The sequence below is a fragment of the Oryx dammah genome, unplaced genomic scaffold (genome assembly GCF_014754425.2).
Source record: "Oryx dammah isolate SB20612 unplaced genomic scaffold, SCBI_Odam_1.1 HiC_scaffold_23, whole genome shotgun sequence".
NCBI classification, from domain to species: Eukaryota; Metazoa; Chordata; class Mammalia; order Artiodactyla; family Bovidae; genus Oryx; species Oryx dammah.
In genome coordinates, this window is record NW_024070207.1 from 55209332 (window position 1) to 55232395 (window position 23064).

At 38.6% G+C, this 23064-nt stretch overlaps 1 protein-coding gene across 1 annotated transcript in view; it reads right to left on the bottom strand.

Moving 5' to 3' along the window:
- GABRA3 (gamma-aminobutyric acid type A receptor subunit alpha3) overlaps positions 1 to 23064 on the bottom strand; it is a 243619-nt gene that overhangs the window by 137715 nt on the left and 82840 nt on the right. The window contains exon 2 of the mRNA XM_040265444.1: positions 5987 to 6152. Within this exon, the coding sequence (XP_040121378.1) occupies positions 5987 to 6126 (140 nt within the window). The 5' untranslated portion in view covers positions 6127 to 6152. The remainder of the gene's footprint in view (positions 1 to 5986; positions 6153 to 23064) is intronic.

Consider the following 23064-nt stretch of genomic DNA (forward strand, 5'->3'; position numbering starts at 1 on the left):
ATGTATTGATGCCATAATAGAGATTATATACACACAGAAGAGACTAGACTTTACATAGTTGCACTTCAACTCATGTACACCTGTGATGGATTCATGTCAATGTATGGCAAAACCAATGCAGTATTGTAAAGTAAAAAAATAAAATTGAAAAAATAGCTTGAGAAATACCAACTCGACATGTGCCCTACCTGTTCACATTATTCACTGAGTTAAAGTAAAATAAAAAGCAAATCCTTAATGTTTTTCTTAGTAACTTAGTATTTATTGGGTTGGCCAAAAAGTTCATTTGGGTTTTTTTGTAAGATGATATGGAAAAACCCAAACAAACTTTTTGGCCAACCCAATACATGTGTAGCCACAGGTGCCAGTTTATTCTGAGATTAAGAAAACTGAGAAAATACATTTCATGATGAAAGCAGATATTTAGGAGAACCTTTGGAACAGTGGCACCAAGTCAGGCTATGAATATGACAAGGAGATATTCAACCATTTCCTCTTAAATTCACAATATCTGCTCACCACTGCCACTACTATGGAATCTTGATGCAGAAAAAGTCGTGATTTGGTGTCATGTAAATGTAAGGCCTTGTGCCCAAAGTTTATCATTCCTTCTTCCAGATATATTATATACTCGTGTTCAACCTGTTTGCTTTCTTATAAGGATAACCTATATGAACTATATCAGCAGGGCTGCCAGAGCCCCTGGCTTCAAGTAGGCAGAAGATCAGAGGGAAGAAGAAGGGAAAAGTGTGGGTATGTAATCTCTTAGCTCTCTCTCTGTGAAAGCTCCTCCACTAAAGATCTCTGCACTCTTGAAAAGACTTGTTTTATATGACATATCTGCTGCTGGACTTAGGTTCTTGCTCCATTCCTTGGAGTGTACCTATACCCAGATCATACCTTCACAATTAGTCCCTTTGCAAACATACTCTCCTCAAATAGTCTTAACTGAAATTTCTCATCTGTTTTCTTTGGGATCCTGACTGATATACATCTCAGGTTTCAACAAATTACAGTCAGACAAGGATAGTTGTTGTTCAGTCATGTCTGACTCTTTGTGATCCTATGGACTGCAGCACACCGGGCTTCCCTGTCCTTCACTATCTCCCAGAGCTTGCTCAAACTCATGTCCACTGAGTTGGTGATGCCATCCAATCATCTTATCCTCTGTTGTCCCCTTCTCCTCCTGCCTTCAGTCTTTCCCAGCATCAGGGTCTTTTTCCAATGAGTCAGTTCTTCACATAAGGTGGCCAAAGTATTGGAGCTTCAGCATCAGCCTTTCCAATGAATGAATATTCAGGGTTGATTTCCTTAAGGATTGACGGGTTTGATCTCTTTGTTGTCCAAGGGACTATCAAGAATCTTCTCCAGCTCCACAGTTAAAGGTGTCAATTCTTTGGTGCTCAACCTTTTGTACTGTCCAGCTCTCACATCCATACATGACTACTGGAAAAACCATAGCTTTGACTATTTGGACATTTGTCGGCAGAGTAATGTCTCTGCTTTTTAGTATACTGTATGGGTTTGTCATTGCTTTTCTTCCAAGGAGCAAGGGCCTTTTAATTTCATGGCAGCAGTCACCATCCACAGTGATTTTGGAGCCCCAAAAAACAAAGTCTGTCACTGCTTCCATTGTTTCCCCATCTATTTGCCATGATGTGATGGGACCGGATGCCATGATCTTCATTTTTTGAATGTTGAGTTTTAAGCCAGCTTTTTCACTCTCCTCTTTCACCTTCATCAATAGGCTCTTTAATTCCTCTTTGCTTTCTGTCATTAGAGTGGTGTCATCTGCATATCTGAGGTTATTGATATTTCTCCCTGCAATCTTGATATACAGACTGGGATAGAAGATCCATTTGGCATTTACTTGCTACTTAGCTTGACCCATCATTAAATTGCTTATATTCAACAATTTTGACACAGAGTGATGATATTTTTATAATGATCCAACCTAACACTTTTCACACATACAGTTCTCAGTTGTTAATGGTCAAAATATTGAGCCAGGAAACAAGAGTATAAGAAATATATTACAGGAAGCTGAAATTGTTCCTTGCAGCTTTTCTTTAAAAATATGGGACTAGGAATCAGAGACTGGCGTTTTAGACCTATCTCTACGATTAATTTTCTGTTAAGTCTTAGAAAGTAAATGTCCTTTGCTGGAAGCCAATATTGTCATGCACAAAATAAGGGATCAGAAAAGATGCTCTCAACGGGTTTTCCTATGTCTGCTATTCTAAAATTTCTGAAGCCCATATTCCTAAATATACTGTAAGCTCTTTGAAAACAAGGACTGTGTCCCCAGAGTATTGTCCAAACATTCCTTATATCAGAATCAGGTAGGCACTTGATAGAAATGCAGATTTTTAGGCACTATCCCCAAGTTCAGTCAGTTCAGTTCAGTCACTCAGTTGTGTCCAACTCTGCGACCCCATGAACAGCAGCAGGCCAGGCTTCCCTGTCCATCACCAACTCCCGGAGTCCACCCAAAGCCATGTCCATCGAGTCAGTGATGCCATCCAACCATCTCATCCTCTGTTGTCCCCTTCTCCTCCTGCAATAATCTTTCCCAGCATCAGGGTTTTTTCAAATGAGTCAGCTCTTCGCAACACGTTGCCAAAGTATTGCAGTTTCAGCTGCAACATCAGTCCTTCCAATGAACACCCAGGACTGATCTCCTTTAGGATGGACTGGTTGGATCTCCTTGCAGTCCAAGGGACTCTCAAGAGTCTTCTCCAACACCACAGTTCAAAAGTATCAATTCTTTCGCGCTCAGCCTTCTTTATAGTCCAACTCTCACATCCATACATGACCAATGGAAAAACCATAGCCTTGACTAGACGGACCTTTGTTAGCAAAGTAATATCTCTGCTTTTTAATATGCTGTCTAGGTTGGTCATAACTTTCCTTCCAAGGAGCAAGCGTCTTTTAATTTCATGGCTGCAATCACCATGATTTTGGAGCCCAGAAAAATAAAGTCAGCCACTGTGTCCACTGTTTCCCCATCTATTTGCCACGAGGTGATGGGACTGGATGCCATGATCTTCGTTTTCTGAATGTTGAGCTTTAAGCCAACTTTTTCCCTCTCCTCTGTCACTTTCATCAAGAGGCTCTTTAGTTCTTCTTCACTTTCTGCCATAAGGGTGGTGTCATCTGCATATCTGAGGTTATTGATATTTCTCCCAGCAATCTTGATTCCAGCTCTGCATATGAGTTACTAAATCAAATTTTCCAAGTGTGCAACCTGTTTCCTTGCTTAAGCCTACAGAGAGCCATTGCATTTAGAACATGATTTAAACAAAGTATTGGTAAATAAACCACTGTTGATTGTTGAAGCTGCTTTGGTAGCCCACCATGTGATTTAATTGAATAATTCACTAAAGGTGGATAAAATAATGCAGCAAATGGATTTTATTAAACACACAGAAGGTATGAAAACAAGCAAACAAAAAGCAGCAGCTGTTAAGTATCAGAGCTACCAGCATATAAATTTTAATGTTGTATTGGTTTCTATATTTATAGCAAATACAAATATAATGCCAACATTAATATTCAGAGCCAGACTTTAAGTAGTTTTATCTCCTCCAAAGCATGAATTGTATTGGACATGGAAGAAAGTAAAGTCCCCCTAAAAGTTTTCAATATCTCTGTATTAAATATAAGCACTTGTCTCTGCTTTTCCAAGCAGGATATCTTGGCCTTCTCTTTAATATAGTTTTCAAAAGGCTTGATTATCCAGCTTTCAAAGCACCAACAGGATATGAGCAAACCAATATAAACAGACGAGGTGACAGCTAACACTGAGGATGGAGACACAAAAAGAAAAAAGCAGATATAGAATAAACATAACGACTGCTCTTTATGACGATCAGAAAGTCACCATGAAGAAGGACTATTATGTTCAAAATCCTTCTTTATTATTATTAGATAACATGCAATATATGTTTTAGAGAACTTTACTCTCAGTTAAAATTAAAAAGCCTTTAACATTTGATGAGGTAAGATTCATTTATTTAGAACTTCCATCTTATTTAGAACATCTATCAGGCCCAATGAAATCAGATACATGAGAAGTTAATAAGATAGAATTAGTCTTTTTTTTTTTTCTTCCACACTGGAATAAAGAGTAAAAAGGGCCTTGTGGGCCAAGTTTCTAAGGACATGTTAGTCTAGTTCTATAGCCCTCAGCCCCAGAGATTATCGTTGAAAATGCTGATAGAAGATGGAAAGACTTAGAGTACACTAAGATAATTGAATACTACTCAGCTATAAAAGCAATGAATGTCACTTAAACTGAGGTGAATGAACCTAGAGCCTGTTATGCAAACTGAAGTAAGTCAGAAAATGAAAAACAAATATTGTATATTAATGCATATATATGGAATCTGGAAAAATGGCACAGATGAACCTATTTGAAAGCAGAAATAGAGACACAGACATAGAGAATGGACTTGTGGACATAAGGGGTGAAGGGGAGGGTGGGATGAATTGGGAGATTGGGATTGACATATATAATACACTGCTGCTGCTATTGCTAAGTCACTTCAGTCGTGTCCGACTCTGTGTGACCCCATAGATGGGGGCCCACCAGGCTCCCCCATCCCTGGGATTCTCCAGGCAAGAACACTGGAGTGGGTTGCCATTTCCTTCTCCAATGCATGAAAGTGAAAAGTGAAAGTGAAGTCGCTCAGTCGTGTCTGACTCTTCGAGACCCCATGGACTGCAGCCCACCAGGCTCCTCTGTCCATGGGATTTTCCAGGCAAAAGTACTGGAGTGGGGTGCCATCGCCTTCTCCATATAATACACTACCATGTGTAAAATAGATAGCTAGTGGGAACCTGCTGTATAGCACAGCAAGCTCAGTTCGGTGCTCTATGATAACCTAGAGGGGTGGGATGTGGGGGGAGTAGGAGGGAGAGTCAAAAGGGTAAGTAGATATATATATATATACACACACTCACATACATACACTTATGGCTGATTCATGTTGTTGTATGCAGAAACCAACATAACACTGTAAAGCAATTATACTCCAATAAAGAATTAAATTTAAAAAAGGTGGTATGTATATACAATGGAATATTGCTAAGCCATAAAAAGAATAAAATATTGTAACTTGCAGCAATGTGAATGGGTCTAGAGAATATCATACTAAATAAAATAAGTCAGAGAAAGACAAATATGTATCACTTATAAGTGGAATCTGAAAAATAAAATGAATATATGGATGTGAGAGTTGGACTGTGAAGAAAGCTGAGCACTGAAGAAGTGATGCTTTTGAACTGTGGTGCTGGAGAAGACTCTTGAGAGTCCCTTGGATTGCAAGGAGATCCAACCAGTCCATCCTAAAGGAGATCAGTCCTGGGTGTTCATTGGAAGGACTGATGCTGAGGCTGAAACTCCAATACTTTGGCCACCTCATGCGAAGAGTTGATTCATTGGAAAAGACTCTGATGCTGGGAGGGACTGGGGGCAGGAGGAGAAGGGGATGACAGAGGATGAGATGGCTGGGTGGCATCACCGACTCGATGGACATGGGTTTGGTGAACTCCAGGAGTTGGTGATGGACAGCGAGGCCTGGCGTGCTGTGATTCATGGGATCACAAAGAGTCGGACACGACTGAACTGAACTGAACTGATACACAAGAGAAACAAATTCACACAGACAGAAAACAAACTCAAGGTTACCAAAGGGGAAAGGGATGGGGGAGGTATAAAAGAGTATGGGATTAACAGATACACAGTGACAAGAATTTATTGGTATATCATGGAGAACAATATTCAATATCTTATAATAATCTAGAATATAAAATAATCTGAAAAAAAGAATATTCATATAACTGAATCACTTTGCTCTATACCTAAAACTAACACAATATTGTAACTCAACCTTACTTCAATTTAAAAGAAAAAAAAAAAACTTTGACCAAAGTCAATAATTTATCACAGTCTTCTTTTGTTCTAGGAGTTAAGGGTACTTACCCGCCAATATCCTGCTTCACAAAGTCCCCAGGTTCTTGTCGTCTTGATTCCACTTGGCCAGTTGTTCCAGGAAGAATATTAATCAGGAAGAGAAGCCCAAGGCCAGCCATGTAGAACTGACTCATTTGTGTGATTATCATCTTCTTAGGCACCAACTTAGAGAGACCTGTGAGTTCCATATTCAGAGGAAGAGGAAAGGAATAGAAGACAAAAGGAAGGAGAAAGAAGAGATGAAAAAAAAAGAAGATTTTATTCAACTCAGAGTCATTTAATTTTCATAACATACAGTTACTAAATGCTTACTGTCACAGTTCTCCTTCTCCAATTCACCAATGCCACCAAAATTCACTTCTGGCATACCTTTCTTTTGCTTATACCAGAGCCCATCCAATAGAAGGTAGTGTAAAGACTCTAAATCAGCAATCAGAAGTCTTAGATTACAATTTCATCTTTTTCCCTGTCTTCCTCTGACTAGGTGAGTCACAGAACTTCTCTCAGCCTCAGTTACCTCTTATAATCCAAGACCCTAAAATAATCTCTCATCTTCACTTTATTTCCCCCCAATCCTGTTTGATTTCTTACTATCACAAATGTCTTTTCATGAGTAATTATGTAATATTGTAGAAAATCTTAGGATATTAAGACCTGGAATCTCTTTATGGAATTTTTGGGATTGATTCTCATCTTGATATAGTTAGATGGTTTTTGAAAATATCAAAAGGCCTGGAGTAGAGGGACTGTTTCCTCTGAATTAGATTGGGAAACTGTTGAATGATAAGACACGGTTTTCCCATAAAGAAATATTTGAGGGCAAAGCCAGCCCAAAACAGGGCCACAACATAAAGAAGAAATCCAAGCCTAGTCTCCTGGTACAGAAGTCCCTCCATGGTCAGTAGACTATACTGATTATGTGATTTAGAGTTGTCTATATGCAAGGATGTTTTATGAACTCTGGTTTGGTGGAGGTTTACCCAGGACATGGGCTAAGAAAACAGTGTAAAGAGGCACTTGCTTGTATCCTTATGGCCTCCTAGAATCTGAGACTTTGACCACCTGAAGAAGACCTAATTCTCACCCAGCACCATACTCTTTTTCAGTCATAGATGTGGTTTAATTTTCAGAAGGCATAGAAGGATATGGAACATTTTTCCCAAGGAAAGCTTATACAAGAGACTAATATGTAAAACAGATACATGTTGAAGAACTATTCTGATTGATGAGAAGATGAAGAAAAAAAGTCTTTCTAAATTGATCTTCACCCTCCTTGCCCCAAAGCAGCCACTAGGTTCTATACTGGGGCTTCTCTGGTGGCTCAGCTGGTAAAGAATCTGCCTGCAATGCAGGAGACCTGAGTTCAATCCCTAGGTTGGGAAGATCCCCTGGAGAAGGGATCAGGTACCCACTCCAGTATTCTGGCCTGGAGAATTCCATGGACAGAGGCGCCTCACAGGCTACAGTCCATGGGATCACAAAGAGTGAGACATGACTGAGCAACTTTCACTCACTCACTCAGGTTCTGCTTTAGATTGTCTTCTTAAATCTGGTGCAGGCATAGAATACTATGATATGCAAGAAGACAGATTTCTGACATGGGAAAATGTCCACAGCATAGATAGAAATAGTCACAGTATTAAGTTGCATCATTTAAATGTGCCAATATTTGACAATTTTTCTTTCATAAAACATCAATTTCTAATGCTCAACCTAATAAGTGTTGTGATGATCATGATTCATGAGCTGTATAAGAGTTGATGGCTATTTTACAAAAATCAACAAAAATAGTACAGTTAAGAAAACCATAGCATATGAGGAAGAAAATACGGTGCATAAAGAGACAACTCTAAGGCAAGAGAAACACCTGTAGTATGGGCAATAACTTTGACATATGTTCAAACTTTCATAGGACCCAAAGTTTGAAAATCACATGAGAAAGATTAATGCTCAGATAATCATGATTGATAAATACTCTACAGGAAGAAGAGAGTTGGTACAGGATATGAAGTCCAAATTGTAGAAATCATCTATGGAATATAGGACAGAACTATGATGCATACTCAAAAAACATGAGTATCTGAGTAACAATCCTGGATTTAGGAGAAGGTGGCCATATTGCATGAGCAAAGATACCAGTAGTGTGTGCTCATCTATGCTATTCTAGTATATAACTATGGTTTGCATTCAAATGATCATGGTAAACAAGCTGCTAACCTTCACACTAAACATAGATGCCAGTGACACAGAAGCAAATGCCCATGATTTGGAAGGACAAAACTATGATGCATAAGAAGATAAAAATGTTATATGAACTCATGACTAAGATATTAACACATGTTTAAATAACCATTATGCACGAGAAGACATTCATAACATATAAAAGAAGTTGGACATAAAGTGTGCCCTCCAACTCCCATGACACTTGTTAGCAAACAAATTATTATAATTCATGTGAACATTTATGATATAAAACCATTTGGCCATGGTATATGTCAGAAAACCATAATAAGCCTAGTAAGCACTGACCAAGAGAAGATGTCCTTGGTACATATTTCATTAAGACATTGCATGTGATCAAAAGAATGCCACTAGAGTGCTGTACAAAAATGTGAATATACTTAGTAACATTAAACTGTACAGTTAAAATAGTTGGTTGTTTATGTGTTTTTAACCAGAATTAATTTTTTAATTAAAAACAACATGGAACAGGTAGCTTTAGCAAGATAGCACATATCTGTAAAACAGGACCCAACTCTGATACGTGTACAGAGAAATATGGCACATTAGCCGTTATTAGCATTAAATGAACATAAATCCATGTATATGATCATGTACATGTAAACGATGTAAATCCATGTAAATAATCAACCTCAGATGATCATCAAACAAGTGCAGATAAGGACAGTAGAAGGCCAGATGTTTAAAATTTGTCTGCCAACCTTGCTGAATTTTCAAGTAACCACAGTGCATAAACTAAAAACCATGACACTTAAAGAAAGACCCTTCAAACATAATAAAAAACATCTATTAAGCTAGAGACACCTATGGTATATACTTAAACAACCATGATGAATGTGAAGAAGCATTTAGTATATTAGTCCTTACTGTGATATGTGCACACACAATGTGTGTATCATGGCAACCATGATACAGGAATTAAGTGACATGGTTGAGGAGGAGATGGTCATGCTAGACTGCCACAATGTAGGAACAGAAGCCATGGTCCAAGAGTAAGCAGACATGCTGAACTTTTTTTCACTGGGTAAGAGAGGTTAAGATATATAGATGCAAGTGGTCACAATGAAGAATAGATATCTTTCAAGTAATAATGATCACAGTGAATAAATTATTATTTATAACATGTGAACAAATATAATTCACATATTCATGGTAAAGACACTGAAAATTATAGAAAAAGAACATCATATAGTGACATGAATATTCAAACAACTACGTTGCAAGCTCATGCTCAGTCGCTTCAGTCATGTCCAACTCTTTGCAAGCCCATGGGATTTTCCCAGCAAGAATACTTGAGTGGGTCACCATTTTCTTCTCCAATGTTGAGTAGAATGTAAAACATAACAATAGTTGTTTAAAATTAGTATAAAGAAGCCAGTCCACATTGCAAAAGTAGACAACCATGGTGTATGCTCATATAAATACAGCAAATTAAACACCAATGACATATGAACTTAAAACCATTGGGTGTATTCAGATAACCATGGCCACAATGGCAGATCCCTTTGGTAGGTGCAGATTGGCTATAATACAAGAAGCAACAGCCCTTGTGCAGGCTCAGATAATCTTGGTGTTAGAAACGTATTATCCATGGTACAGGAACACACAATCATGACACATGCCCAAGCCACCATAACATGGCACTGCACAGCCAAAATTTAGCAAATGGTTATTCAACCAATTCACTCTTCTCCAGAGATAAAGGAAGTTGCAAGGAACTAATGAGAGGGAAATCTCCATTAGCTAATAACTTACAAATTAATATCTCCATCCTACAACTCTCCTGTAACCTATATATGCACTTTGATGTCCGAGAAGCATCTTAAAACTAACACGTTCATATCTGAGGTTCAGATATCCACCCCCACACACACACACACACACACACACACACACAGACCTGGATAACCTCTCATCTGTTTCATCACATATAATGGTAACTCTACCTTTCCATTTGTTCAGAGATAACACTCTGATGTTCTTCTTGATTCCACTTTTGCTCTCACACCCACACTCAATCCATAAACAAGTCTCATGGGCATTCCACTCAAAAGGCAACATATTCAGAACAAAACCACTGGTTATCACCTCTGCTGCTACGACTCTGGCTCATCATCTCTTGCTGAGATCATTGTAAAAGCCTCTTAACTGGTCTTGCTGCCTCTGCCCTTGGTCCCCTGTGGTCTGTTCTTTAAATAGCAGACAGTGAAATGATAAAATGTTAAGTCAGATCATGCCTCTCATCTGTTCAAAATCCTCCAATTGATTCCCATTTCAAAATCCTTATTATGAGCTAAAAGAACCTACATGATCTTATCCCCAAGTAACTGGCTAATCTCTGCTACCCTCCTATCTTACATACTCCATTTCAGCCACATGGCCTCCTTGCAGCTCATTGGATATGCCTGGCATACTTCAGTTCTAGAGCCTTTGCAGATGATATTACCTGTACCTGGAGTATTCTTCCATCCAGTTTCCAGATAGTTTGTTCATTTCCTCACTTCAGATATTTATTCAAACATCATGTCTCTCATGGAGGCCCTCCCTGAATACCCTAAACAAAAATTAAATCCTTCTACACACCCCAGATATTCCTTATGCAGTTTCCAGCTTTAATTTTCCTCCTTTGCACTTCTTGCACTGTTGCTGCTGTTGTTATTCAGTCACTCAGTCGTGTCCAACGCTTTGCAACCCCATGGACTGCAGCACACCAGGCTTCCCTGTCCTTCACTATCACCTGGAGTTTACTCAAACTTATGTCCATGAGTCGGAGATGCCATCCAACCATCTTATCCTCTGTGATCCCCTCCTCTTCCTTCCTTCAGTCTTTCCCAGCATCAGGGTCTTTTCCAATGAGTTGGCTGTTCACATCAGGCAGTCAAATACTGGAGCTTCAGCTTCATCATCAGTTGTTCCAATGAATATTCAAGGTTGATTTCATTTAGGATTTACTAGTTTGATCTCTGTGCAGTCCAAGGGACTCTCAAGAGTCTTCTGCAGCACCAGAGTTCAAAAGTATCAGTTCTTCAACACTCAGCCTTCTTTATGGCCCAACTCTCACATCCATACATGACTACTGGAAAAACCACAGCTTTGACTAGACGGACCTTTGTTGGCAAAGTTATATCTCTGTTTTTTAAGACACTGTCTAGGTTTGTCATAGACTTTCTTCCAAACAGCAAGTGTTTTTTAATTTAATGGCTGCAGTAATCATCTGCAGTGATTTTGGAGCCCAAGAAAATAAAGTCTGTCACTGTTTCCATTGTTTCCCCCTTCTCTTTGCATGAAGTGATCACACCATCATGGTTATCTATGACCATCAAGGTCACCAAGATCATTTCTGTATATTTCTTCTGTACATTCTTGCTTCCTCTTCTTAATATTTTCTGCTTCTGTTAGGCCCATATTTTTCCTGCCCTTAACTGTGCAAATCTTTGCATGGAATGTTTCTTTGGTATCTCTAATTTTCTTGATGAGATCTCTAGTCTTTCCCATTCTATTATTTTCCTCTATTTATTTGCATTGTTCACTTCTAGCATGTATTTTATTTTTTGTTATCAGCTGTTTCCCCAGTAAAATATAAGCTCAATGGCAACAAGGAATTTTGCTTGGTTTATTTGTAGATATATGTTCAATGCATAGAAAACTGCCTGGAAATAATGCATACTTAATAAATAGTTAATGAATGCTATTTTGAAAAAGTCACATCTCTCAATGAGGTAAGAGAGTATAAAGGATAGGGTATAGGTTGGGCTTTGGAACCCACTAAATTAAGAGATGACTTGGAACTACCAAATACTACTCGTGTTACGCTTTAAAGACCTCCTTATTTAACATAAACTGGTGATAATAATACTCATCTTATCAGAATTTTAAAAATTAAATCACAGAACATACATGAAATGCCTGGCTGAAAACCTGCTACCAGGGTGACTCTGCTGCTATATCCTGTCCAAATATAAATTCATTTAATCACAAACATTTGAGCACTTAGTGTGTACAAGACACTGATATAGTACATTCTTCTATTAGAATTCCCCAAATTCCTTTACCTCAGTCCCTGGAATCTATTAGATACTAACAGTCTGCCTACCAACTCCTCTGCTTGGATGCTATCAGGCACTATCTGCCAGAACTTTACCTGAACAGAGGAATCCCAAGTGGTGCTACCCACATACTACAAAGCCAAGTCTGCCATTTTCTTGCCTCAATTTGTCACTGGAGTTTCATTTTACGTCATCTAATTCTACTCTGTCTCAAGACACTGTCAGTATTAAAGGTTTTGGAGTAGGAAACATCCTAGTTCCAATCCTGGGCATACCACATAGAAATCTGACATTATTTCTCATCTATAAAATATTAAAAATGATGATAATTTTATGCAAAGATGGGCACAATAAAGGACAGAAATGGTATGGACCTAACTGAAGCAGAGGAGGTGGCAAGAAAACACAGAAGAACTATACAAAAAAGATCTTGATGACCCAGATAACCAAGATGGTGTGATCACTTACCTAGAGCCAGACATCCTGGATTATGAAGTCAAGTGGGCCTTAGGAAGCATCACAACAAGCAAAGCTAATGGAGGTGATGGAATTCCAGTTGAGCTATTTCAAATCCTAAAAGATGCTGTGAAAGTGCTACACTCAATATGCCAGCAAATTTGAAAAACTCACCAGTGGCCACATGACTGGAAAAGGTCAGTTTTCATTTAAATCCCAAAGAAAGGCAATACCAAAAACTGTTCAAACTACCACACAATTATACTCATCTCACACACTAGCCAAGGAGTGCTGAAAAATCTCCAATCAAGATTTCAACAGTATGTGAACCAAGAACTTCCAGATGTTCAAGCTGGACTTAGAAAAGGCAAAGGAACCAGAGATCAAATTGCCAATATCTGTTGGATCATTGAAAAACCAAGAGAGTTCCAGAAAAACATCTACTCCTGCTTCATTGACTATGCTAAAGCGTTTGACTGTGTGGATCACAACAGACTGTGGAAAATTCTTAAAGAGATGGGAATACCAGACCACCTTATCTGCCTCCTGAGAAACCTGTATGCAGGTCAAGAAGCAACAGTTGGAACTAGACATGGAACAACAGACTGGTTCCAAATCGGGAGAGGAGTACATCAAGGCTGTATACTGCCATCCTGCTTATTTAACTTATATGCAGAGTACATCATGCAAAATTGCAGGCTGGATGAAGCACAAGCTGGAATCAAGATTGCCAGGAGAAATATCAATAACCTCAGATACACAGATGACACCACTCTTATGGCATAAAGAGAAGAAGAACTTAAGGGCCTCTTGATGAAAGTGAAAGAGAAGAGTGAAAAAGTAGGCTTAAAATTCAACATTCAGCATCCAGTCCCATCACTTAATGGCAAATAGATGGGGAAAGAATGGAAAGAGTCAGAGACTTTACTTTGGGGGGCTCCAAAATCACTGCAGATGGTGACTGCAGTCATGAAATTAAAAGACGCTTGCTCCTTGGAAGGAAAGCTATCTCTAACCTAGACAGCTTATTAAAAAGCAGAGTCATTACTCTGCCAACAAATGTCCATCTAGTCAAAGCTATGGTTTTGCCAGTTGTCATGTATGGATGTGAGAGTTGGACTATAAAGAAATCTGAGCACCAAAGAATTGATGCTTTTGAACTATTGTGTTGCAGAAGACTCTTGAGAGTCCCTTGGACTGTAAGGAGATCAAACCAATTCATCCCAAAGGAAATCAGTCCTGAATATTCATTGGAAGGAGTGATGCTAAAGCTGAAACTCCAATGCTTTATCCACCTGATGTGAAGAACTGACTCATTTGAAAAGACCTTGATGCTGGGAAAGATTGAAGGGAGGAGAAGAAGGGGACGACATAGGATGAGCTGGTTGGATGGCATCACTGACTCAATGGACATGAGTTTGAGCAACTCTGGGAGTTGGTGATGCACAGGGAAGCCTGGCATGCTGCAGTCCATGGGGCTGCAAAGAGTCAGATGTGACTGAACTGAACTGAATGATAATACTGGCATATGGGAGTTTTATGAGAATTAAATGGCATAATTCATGTACACAATTTAGCATTATATTTGACATAGAGTAATCCTTGGTCACTGGAACCTACAAATAGATTCCTTGATCTCTTGCCCTCCAATGAGTCTCAGCTCCACCCTAATCCAGCCACTTATTCCCATGGTCATATGTAAACCCTCTCATTACAAATCTATGATCTCACATAACTATCTGATCATATGTTTCCAACTTTTTTCATGTAGTACTTTCATACTGTCAACTCTTCTATCCTCCTATCTCTGATGGCTTGATCTTGCCACCTTTAAATCGCCCATCATCACCTTGGTGCCCTTACTTTCTTTCTTACTCTCCTTGAATGACATGGTGGCTCAGTGGTAAAGAATCTGCCTGCCAATGCTGGAGGCTCAGGAGACATGGGTTCAATCACTGGGTTGAGAAGATCCCCTGGAGGAGGAAATGGCAACCCACTAGAGCATTCTTGCCTGGAAAATCCTATGGACGGAGGAGCCTGGTAGCCTATAGTCTATGGGATCACAAACAGTCAGACAGAAGTAAGCACACACACCATAATTAAAATCATAATAATCATTGTCTGCAGTGAACTCTCCGTGCACTTGCCTCTCTCTAACTCTGTTGTGACTGCCTGAAAAAAACATAAGCCCTGGTTAAATTCATCTCTTTGCAACTGAGCAGATAAATATAGCTGGAGAAAAATCCATAATTATGCCTGACTGGTCTGTCTTTAAATTTTCTCAACATACTTCAAATGTTCTGCGATCCTTTTACATTTGCCAAACCAATTTATTCTCCCACTCTCTAAAACAACTATTTTTTACTTTCTCTTCTCTCCTTAATTCTCCAGTAACTCTTCTCCCAGACTCTCAACAGATGGCTTTGCTTCCTATTTTCCAGTAAAAATGAAACAATCAGAAGATTTTATCTTCATAATATCAATTATTAAAGCTACCCAAATCTCTGCCATATACTCTACCCTTTCCTTGTTACCAGAGGTGTCTAGTGTTATCTAATGCTATTCCTTCTGCATGTGCCATGGATCCTATTCCCTTTCTCCTGCTCAGGGATTTTACTTCAGTGATTTTCTTCTCTCTTCCACACTTGTTAGTTTTTCCCTATCTTCTGGCTCATTTCCTGCAGCATATAAAATGATGTAACTATCATCTGTGATAAAAAAAAAATAAAGCCCTCACTTGTCCTGACATATTCCTCCAACTCTTTCCTAATTTCTCTGCTTCCATTTATGTAACTCATTTTAATAATTTTTGATATCACTATCTCAACCTGTTCAATTCTCATTTTTTTATTCCCCTTATACCAATCAAGTACTTTCACCTATCACTCCACCTAAACCACTCTTATTATTCATTCATTCAGAATTTATGAAGCCTCATCTACTTACCAGGCATTGTTCTAGGTGCTGGGACTACAGTAGTGAACAAAACAGATTAAAAGGGAATCAATGAAGTGAGAAAACTAAACCAAAAATTCTTCTTTCTCACATAACTCATATCAAATCCACCCAAACCCAATCCATATCTACACCTTGATTTATCCCTTCCATACAAACTATCTGCTTAACCTATTGATTTCAAAACAGATTCAGACTCTGACCACTTCTCAGTACCTCCAATGCCAACAAGTTTATCTAAACCATCATCTCGTATCACCATGATGGCAATGAATGGCCTCCTGACTTTCTCTCCTTCCTCTCCCTGTACTCCATTATCTGCACAACAGTTAGAGTGAGTTTTCAAAAAGTATGAAGTATATTATATCACTCCATTCTCAATTTTTCCAGTGGATTTTCATTGGATCCAAAGTACTTGTCATGATCTATTAAGTATCTACTTGATTTGACCACTGGCTACTCCTGAGTCTCACCTCTTTCTACTTTCCCTCTCCAGCACTCATATCAGGTGAAACTGATCTTCCTACTGTTCCCTGAAAACATACCGCATGCTCCTGCCTTAAAGGGCTTTGCTCTTCTGTCATAAATGCTCTTCTTCCAAATACCATTTTGGTTCACCCTTTTACTTTCCTTAGGATTCTAGTTCTGTGTCATTGCTTTAGAGAAACTTTCCCTGATCACTCTTATCTAAAACTGCATACTCCTTCCTCATATCTTTCTATCCCCTAAGTAGCATTTTTCTTATATAGCACTACCTAAAATTACATTAGGAGAATGCTATGGCAACCCACTCCAGTACTCTTGCCTGGCAAATCCCATGGACAGAGGAGCCTGGTAGGCTGCATTCCATGGGGTCGCTAGGAGTCAGACACGACTGAGCGACTTCACTTTCACTTTTCACTTTCATGCACTGGAGAAGGAAATGACAACCCACTCCAGTGTTCTTGCCTGGAGAATCCCAGGGACAGGGGAGCCTGGTGGGCTGCTGTCTCTGGGGTCGCACAGAGTCGGACACGACTGAAGCGACTTAGCAGCAGCAGCAAAATTACATTATATACAATATTTACTTGTTTACTTTCTGTTTCTCCCACTAGATGCAAGTTTCATTAAAATGGGGACTTTATTTCTGAGCCATAGAACAGTACCTGGCATATGGTAGCTACTCAGTAAAATATTTGTTGGAAAAAAAAGAGTGAATGCTTTCTGGTGTTCATGCCCACACTCTTCAGGGATCCTTTCACTTTCAGAGATATATTCTCAAGACTAACATACCCTTCTAAACCCTTTTCTTCATGCCTTTCAATCCTTCATTTTATGGGAAACAAATGTTCCTGTGTCCTCAGCCTCTTAACAGAAAAGTCTCCTTCTCTCTGCCTGAAATAAATTGGGTTTACGTCAAAGACACGACTTCATTAACTTTCCTCTGAAGTGTAGCATGTGCATATTCCCACACATTATGCAACTGAGAGACAGGATCAGAATTATCTCATCTCTTTACTGCCACTTTGAAACTGTTCCTCTCCTGTGTGCATACACTCCTCATTTGAGGTTTACACCATTTATCTGTATCACCCTCTGCCCTCATTATTCTTACATAGACCTCCTTAAAGCCTCTTCACATTCATTCAAAACCAATGCTCAACTCACACTTTTTATGTCCTTCCATCATCTTCAGTATTTCATTGTTGGTGTTGATAATATATCTATGTATTCCACTTTAGCAATCTATATCCATAGCCACATTTTCTGTATCTTATATGTAACTGCTCCATAATTGCATGAAAAAGCTTAAACCACAGTATCTTTAATTCTGTTTTTGTTATTCTAGTTTTTAAACTATTACTTCTATTCCACTTGCTCTTTGAAATTAGTGTTTCTTTCGGTTGATCCTTCTATTGTCTCCTATTCCCTTGGGCTTGCTTAAGTGCTACTTCCTTTCATTTCAAGGCTGAACCCAAGAGTAAATCACTTGAATTACTCTTTCACCAGAACCTTGCATAGATGACCTTCCACCATATTTGCCCAGAAATATTTTCTTGGATCAATCAAGCAAAAAATCTGTTTTACCCTAAAGAATGCTGCTGAAGAACATTCTAGTCATGCAAAGCAGACCCACAACAATGCCAGAACCATTCAATTTTTTGATTTGCCATAAATCAACACTCTCCACTGAGGTCGCAAAGAGTGCCCATGACTTAGTGACTGAACAACAGCAAGAGCACTCTCCACTACTTCTCTCAACTATTTGTTCTAAACTTTTGTCATTCATCTCAAATTGCCTATTCAAGGAAATTTACAATGGTTCTTAATAAAAAGTCAAGATGCTCAGGAAAGACAAAATATCCATAGCACATACTAACAGTGCTTCCACTCATATACCCTTGTATTCCTTTATCGGTTTCTTCTATACTGACTCAGCTGTGCCTTCTCTCCAAACATCAGAATCTTCATTCCTTTGTCTCATGGCTGTCTCCGGGCTGCTGAAATCCACTTTTGTCTGTGCCAACAGAGAATCAGAAGTGTCTGAGAATTTGAGTTCCCACACCTGGGTAGCCCTTAACCAGGATTAATAGGTACAGAGGTATAAATACTGCAGCTCCATGGTGGGGACAACGCTGAGGTAAGAACCACACTGTCTCCATGATACTTTGCCTGACATATTATCCTTGCTTGGCCTCCTTCCCTTCCTTGCCTGACTTTCCACTTCTGCATTGGTTTTTCCTAAGACTACTTCCTAATAAGCCACTTTCACATGAATCCTAATCTGAGTCTGCTTCTGTGGAACCTAACTTTAGACCCAAACTACAAAATATTTACTTTAAGAAATATCTCTGGGGGTCCAATGGTTAAGAATTCGCCTTGCAATACAAGGGACATGAGTTTGATACCTCATTGGGAAACTCAGATCCCACAAGCTGCAGAGCAACTAAGCCTGAGCACTACAACTAGAAAGTCCATGCACTGTAACAAAAAATCCTTCATGACACAATGAATATTCTGTGTGCCATAACTAAGACTTGATGCAACCAAATAAATGTTTTTAATATATTCACTTTTATATTTACCCTTACTTTCTCTTTATTTCATAAAACAAGGTTAACCTGTTCACTTTAAGGACAATCCAGTAATATAAGCTCCTGGTCTCATCAGCTCCTTTCCCTTCCATCAGTTTTCCTACTCATACTTGACTGTATCTTAGATTTTCCTTCTCTAATGACTCCTTTCTCTTAGACTATAAACATAATCAAGCTTCTCCCATCTGAGAAAAAGATTTTATTCATATGCTCTTTTCTAGTTACCTTCTTTCCTTTCTTCATCAATCAAGCTCAAGTAATTTGTAATTGTTAACTCCACATTACTCACATTCTATTCATTCTTTTATCAACTACAATACATTCTACCTTCTTCCCTGATCATTTCACTGAAACTATGTACTACTATGTCAGTGATCATCAGTAATGGTCGTATTAAAAATATAACCCACACTTAGCATACATTAAATTGAACTTTTCTTTCTCTTTTTTTTTCCTTTCATTTTCTCCTTTTTTTTTTTTCCTTTTGATAGCAATGACCACAATTTCCTCCTCTAAAATTCTTTGGATTCCATGTTACCATCCTAGTTATAATAGACCTGTGTCCATTTCTAATCCATCTCTTTGGGGGCTTCTATATGCTAAGTCACTTCAGTCATGTCTGACTCTGTGCAACCCCATACGGCAGCCCACCAGGCTCCCCCGTCCCTGGGATTCTCCAGGCAAGAACACTGCAGTGGGGTGCCACTGCCTTCTCTGGGGCTTCTATATGGATACCTCTAAAATTTGGGGTTCTCTGGCTCTGGACTAATAACACAGTTCAAAATATCTCTTCTCAATTTCTCATTAAAAGAGGTAGATAGAAACAAAAAACAGTGAGGGAAGGGGAGTATAATTGTCAAAATTAATGGAAAAGAGACAAAATTCAATGTCTAAAGGAAATTTAATTATATACATTGCTGTTAAGAATGAATTGAGATAAATTACACAACACATGTTCCATCCTTTAAAATAGAATACATAGACCCAAAAGCTGTTGGGAAAGACAAGCCAATGTCACATCAATACTACAACTTAGAAACCTAAAGGCTGAATTAGCCAAAAATGTATATGGTGACATAATATATTTTGTATTGTACTGTTCTTTGAAGCATATAGATGGTATTCTTTCCCATCCCTACTAGAAGCAACAATTCCCAATACTTTCTACTTTCAATAACACTACTACAGAATACATAAAACAAGAACTTACAAGTAAAACATAAATGAAAAAGATATTGGCTTGTTGAGGTAAATTAACACACCACTCAGTTTGCAACAGATTAAGCTGAAAAAGATGAAAACAAATTCAAACACTATAATTAATACAACTGATAAACATAAACTGACATGTGTTCTCTACATAACACATAATACTACTTCTTTTCAAGCACCATCTCAAGGAAAATAAACAGGTAAAATTACAGAATAAAACTTTTGAGAGGGATGTGCCCAAAGCTAAACAGATAGATAAATTCATAAACCAATATTCTTCAACACCTTTAATTAAGCAAAACAGAAAAGTATCTCAAGAAAATAAAATAAAAACAATAACCCAACAAAAAGAGGAAAAAAATAGAATTACAAAAACAAACACAAATATCTCTGGAAAATAATATCTTTCTATTTGGTTTTGTGAAATGACCACAAATAACATCTTTCAGAGGAACTGATAAGTATATATACAATGAAAACCAAGAACACAGTCTAGGAATTATAAAAAAGAAACAATGAGAACAGAAAGCAAACCTTACATACTTCAGATTTTGAATTATCAGACATATATGCAAACGAACCAGATACCAAATTACTAACATTTGTTGGTTCATAGAAAAAGCAAGGGAATTCCAGAAAAACATCTATTTCTGCTTCATTGACTACGCTAAAGCCTTTGACTGTATGGATCACAACAAACTGTGGCAAATTATTAAAGAGATGAGAATACCAGACTCCCTTACCTGTGTCCTGAGAAATCTGGATGTAGGTTAAGAAGAAAAAGTTAGAACCAAACATGAAACAATGGACTGGTTCAAAATTGGGAAACCTTGCTTATTTAACTTCTATGCAGAGTATAACATGTGAAATGATGGCTGGATGAAGCACACACTGGAATCAAGATTGCCAGGAGAAATATCAACAACCTCAGATATACAGATGACACCACCCTAATGGCAGAAAGCGAAGATGAACTAAAGAGTCTCTTGATGAAGGTGAAAGAGAAGAGTAAAAAGGCTGGCTCCACATTCAAAAAACAAAGATCATGGCATCCAGTCTCATCAATTCATGCAAATAGAAGGGGAAAATATGGAAAAAGTGACAGACGTTATTTTCTAGAGCTTCAAAATCACTGTAGATGGTGACTGCAGCCATTAAAGACACTTGCTCTTTGGAAGAAAAGCTATGACGAACCTAGATAACATATAGGGACAAGCAGGGACATCACATTGCTGACAAAGGTCCATATAGTCAAAGCTATGGGTTTTCCAGTAGTGATGTATGGATGTGAAAGTTGGACCATAAAGAAGGTTGAGTGCTGCAGAACTGATGCTTTTAAACTGGTGTTGGAGAAGACCCTTGAGAGTCCCTTAGACAGAAAGGAGATCCAACCAGTCAATCCTAAAGGAAATCAACCCTGAATATTCATTGAAAGGACTGATGCTCAAGTTGAACCTCTAAGACTTTGGCCACCTGATGTGAAGAGCTGATTCACTGGAAAAGACTCTAATGTTGGGAAAGATTGAGGGCAGGAGGACAAGGGGGCAACAGAGGATAAGATGATTAGATGGCATCATTGACTCCCATCGACATGAGTTAGGAGACAGTGAAGGAGCAGGAGGCCTGGCATCCTGCAGACCATAGGGTCACAAAGAGTGGGACATGACTGAGCAACTATACAACAACAGGTTTTGGGTCGTGTTTTCATTGTCCTTTGTTTCTAGGTATTTTTTTTTTCATTTCTTCTATGATTTCTTCAGTGATCGCTTGCTTATTTAGTAGCATAATGTTTAGCCTCCATGAGTTTGTGGTTTTTTTTTACAGTTTTTTCCCTATAATTGATATCTAACCTCAAAATGTTGTGGTTGGAAAAGATGCTTAATACAATTTCAATTTTCTTAAATTTGCTGAGGCTTGATTTGTGACGCAAGATGTAATCTATCCTCGAGAATGTTCCATGTATGCTTGAGATGAAAATGTAATCTGCTGGTTTCAAATGGAATGCCCTATAAATATCAATTAAGTCTATCTGGTCTAATGTGTCATTTAAGGCTTGTGTTTTCTTATTAATTTTCTGTCTGGATGATCTATCCATTGGTGTAAGTGGGTTGTTAAAGTCCTCCACTATTATTGTGTTACTGTTGATTTCTCCTTTTATGGCTGTCAGCATTTGCCTTATGGACTGAGGTGCATATAATGTCTCAGAGGTCTCTGAGACTGTGCTCCTTTCTTTTCATTCTTTTATCTTTATTCTGCCTTCAACAGTTATTTCCACCATTCTATCCTCTAGCTCATTATCCATTCTTCTGCCTCATTTATTCTCCTTTTGTTTCCCTCCAGTGTATTTTTCATTTCAGTTACTATATTGTTCATCTGTGTTCATTTGTTCTCTAGTTTTCCTAGGTCCTTGTTAAATATTTCTTGTATCCTCTCAATGTGTGCCTACATTCTATTTCTGAGATCTTGGATCATCTTTACTATCATTACTCTGAATTCTTTTTCTGGTGGATTGCCTATTTCCTCTTCATTTATTTGGTCTTGTGGGTTTTTACCTTGCTTCTTCATCTGCAACATATTTCTCTGTCATCTCATTTTGTCTAAAATACTGTGTTTATGGTTTTCTTTCCCCAAGCTGTAGGGTTGTATTTCCTCTTGTTTCTGGTCTCTGCTCCCAGTGGGTGAAGTTGATCCACTGACTTACAGAGGCTTCTGGTAGGAGAGACTACTGCCTGTGCTCTGGTGGGTCAAACTGAGTCTTTTCCCTTTGATGCACCAGGCTGTATCAGGTGGTGTGTTCTGTGGGGTTTGTGAACTGAGTATGTGCTAATGGGTGGGGTTGTGTTCCTATCTTGCTGCTTGTTTGGTGTGAGGTGTCCAGCTCTGGAGCCTGCAGGCAGTTGAGTGGAGCCAAGTCTTAGTGTTGAAATGGATAACTCCAGGGGAGTACATGCTGATTAATACTCCCTTGGCCTGGAAATTCTCTGGTAGAGGGTCCTGGACTCAGTATTCCCACCACAGAGGCACAGGCTCAACCCCTGGCTGGGGAACTAAGAGCCCACAAGCCCACAAGCATGGTCAGAGAAAAAAGAAGGAAAAGAAAACA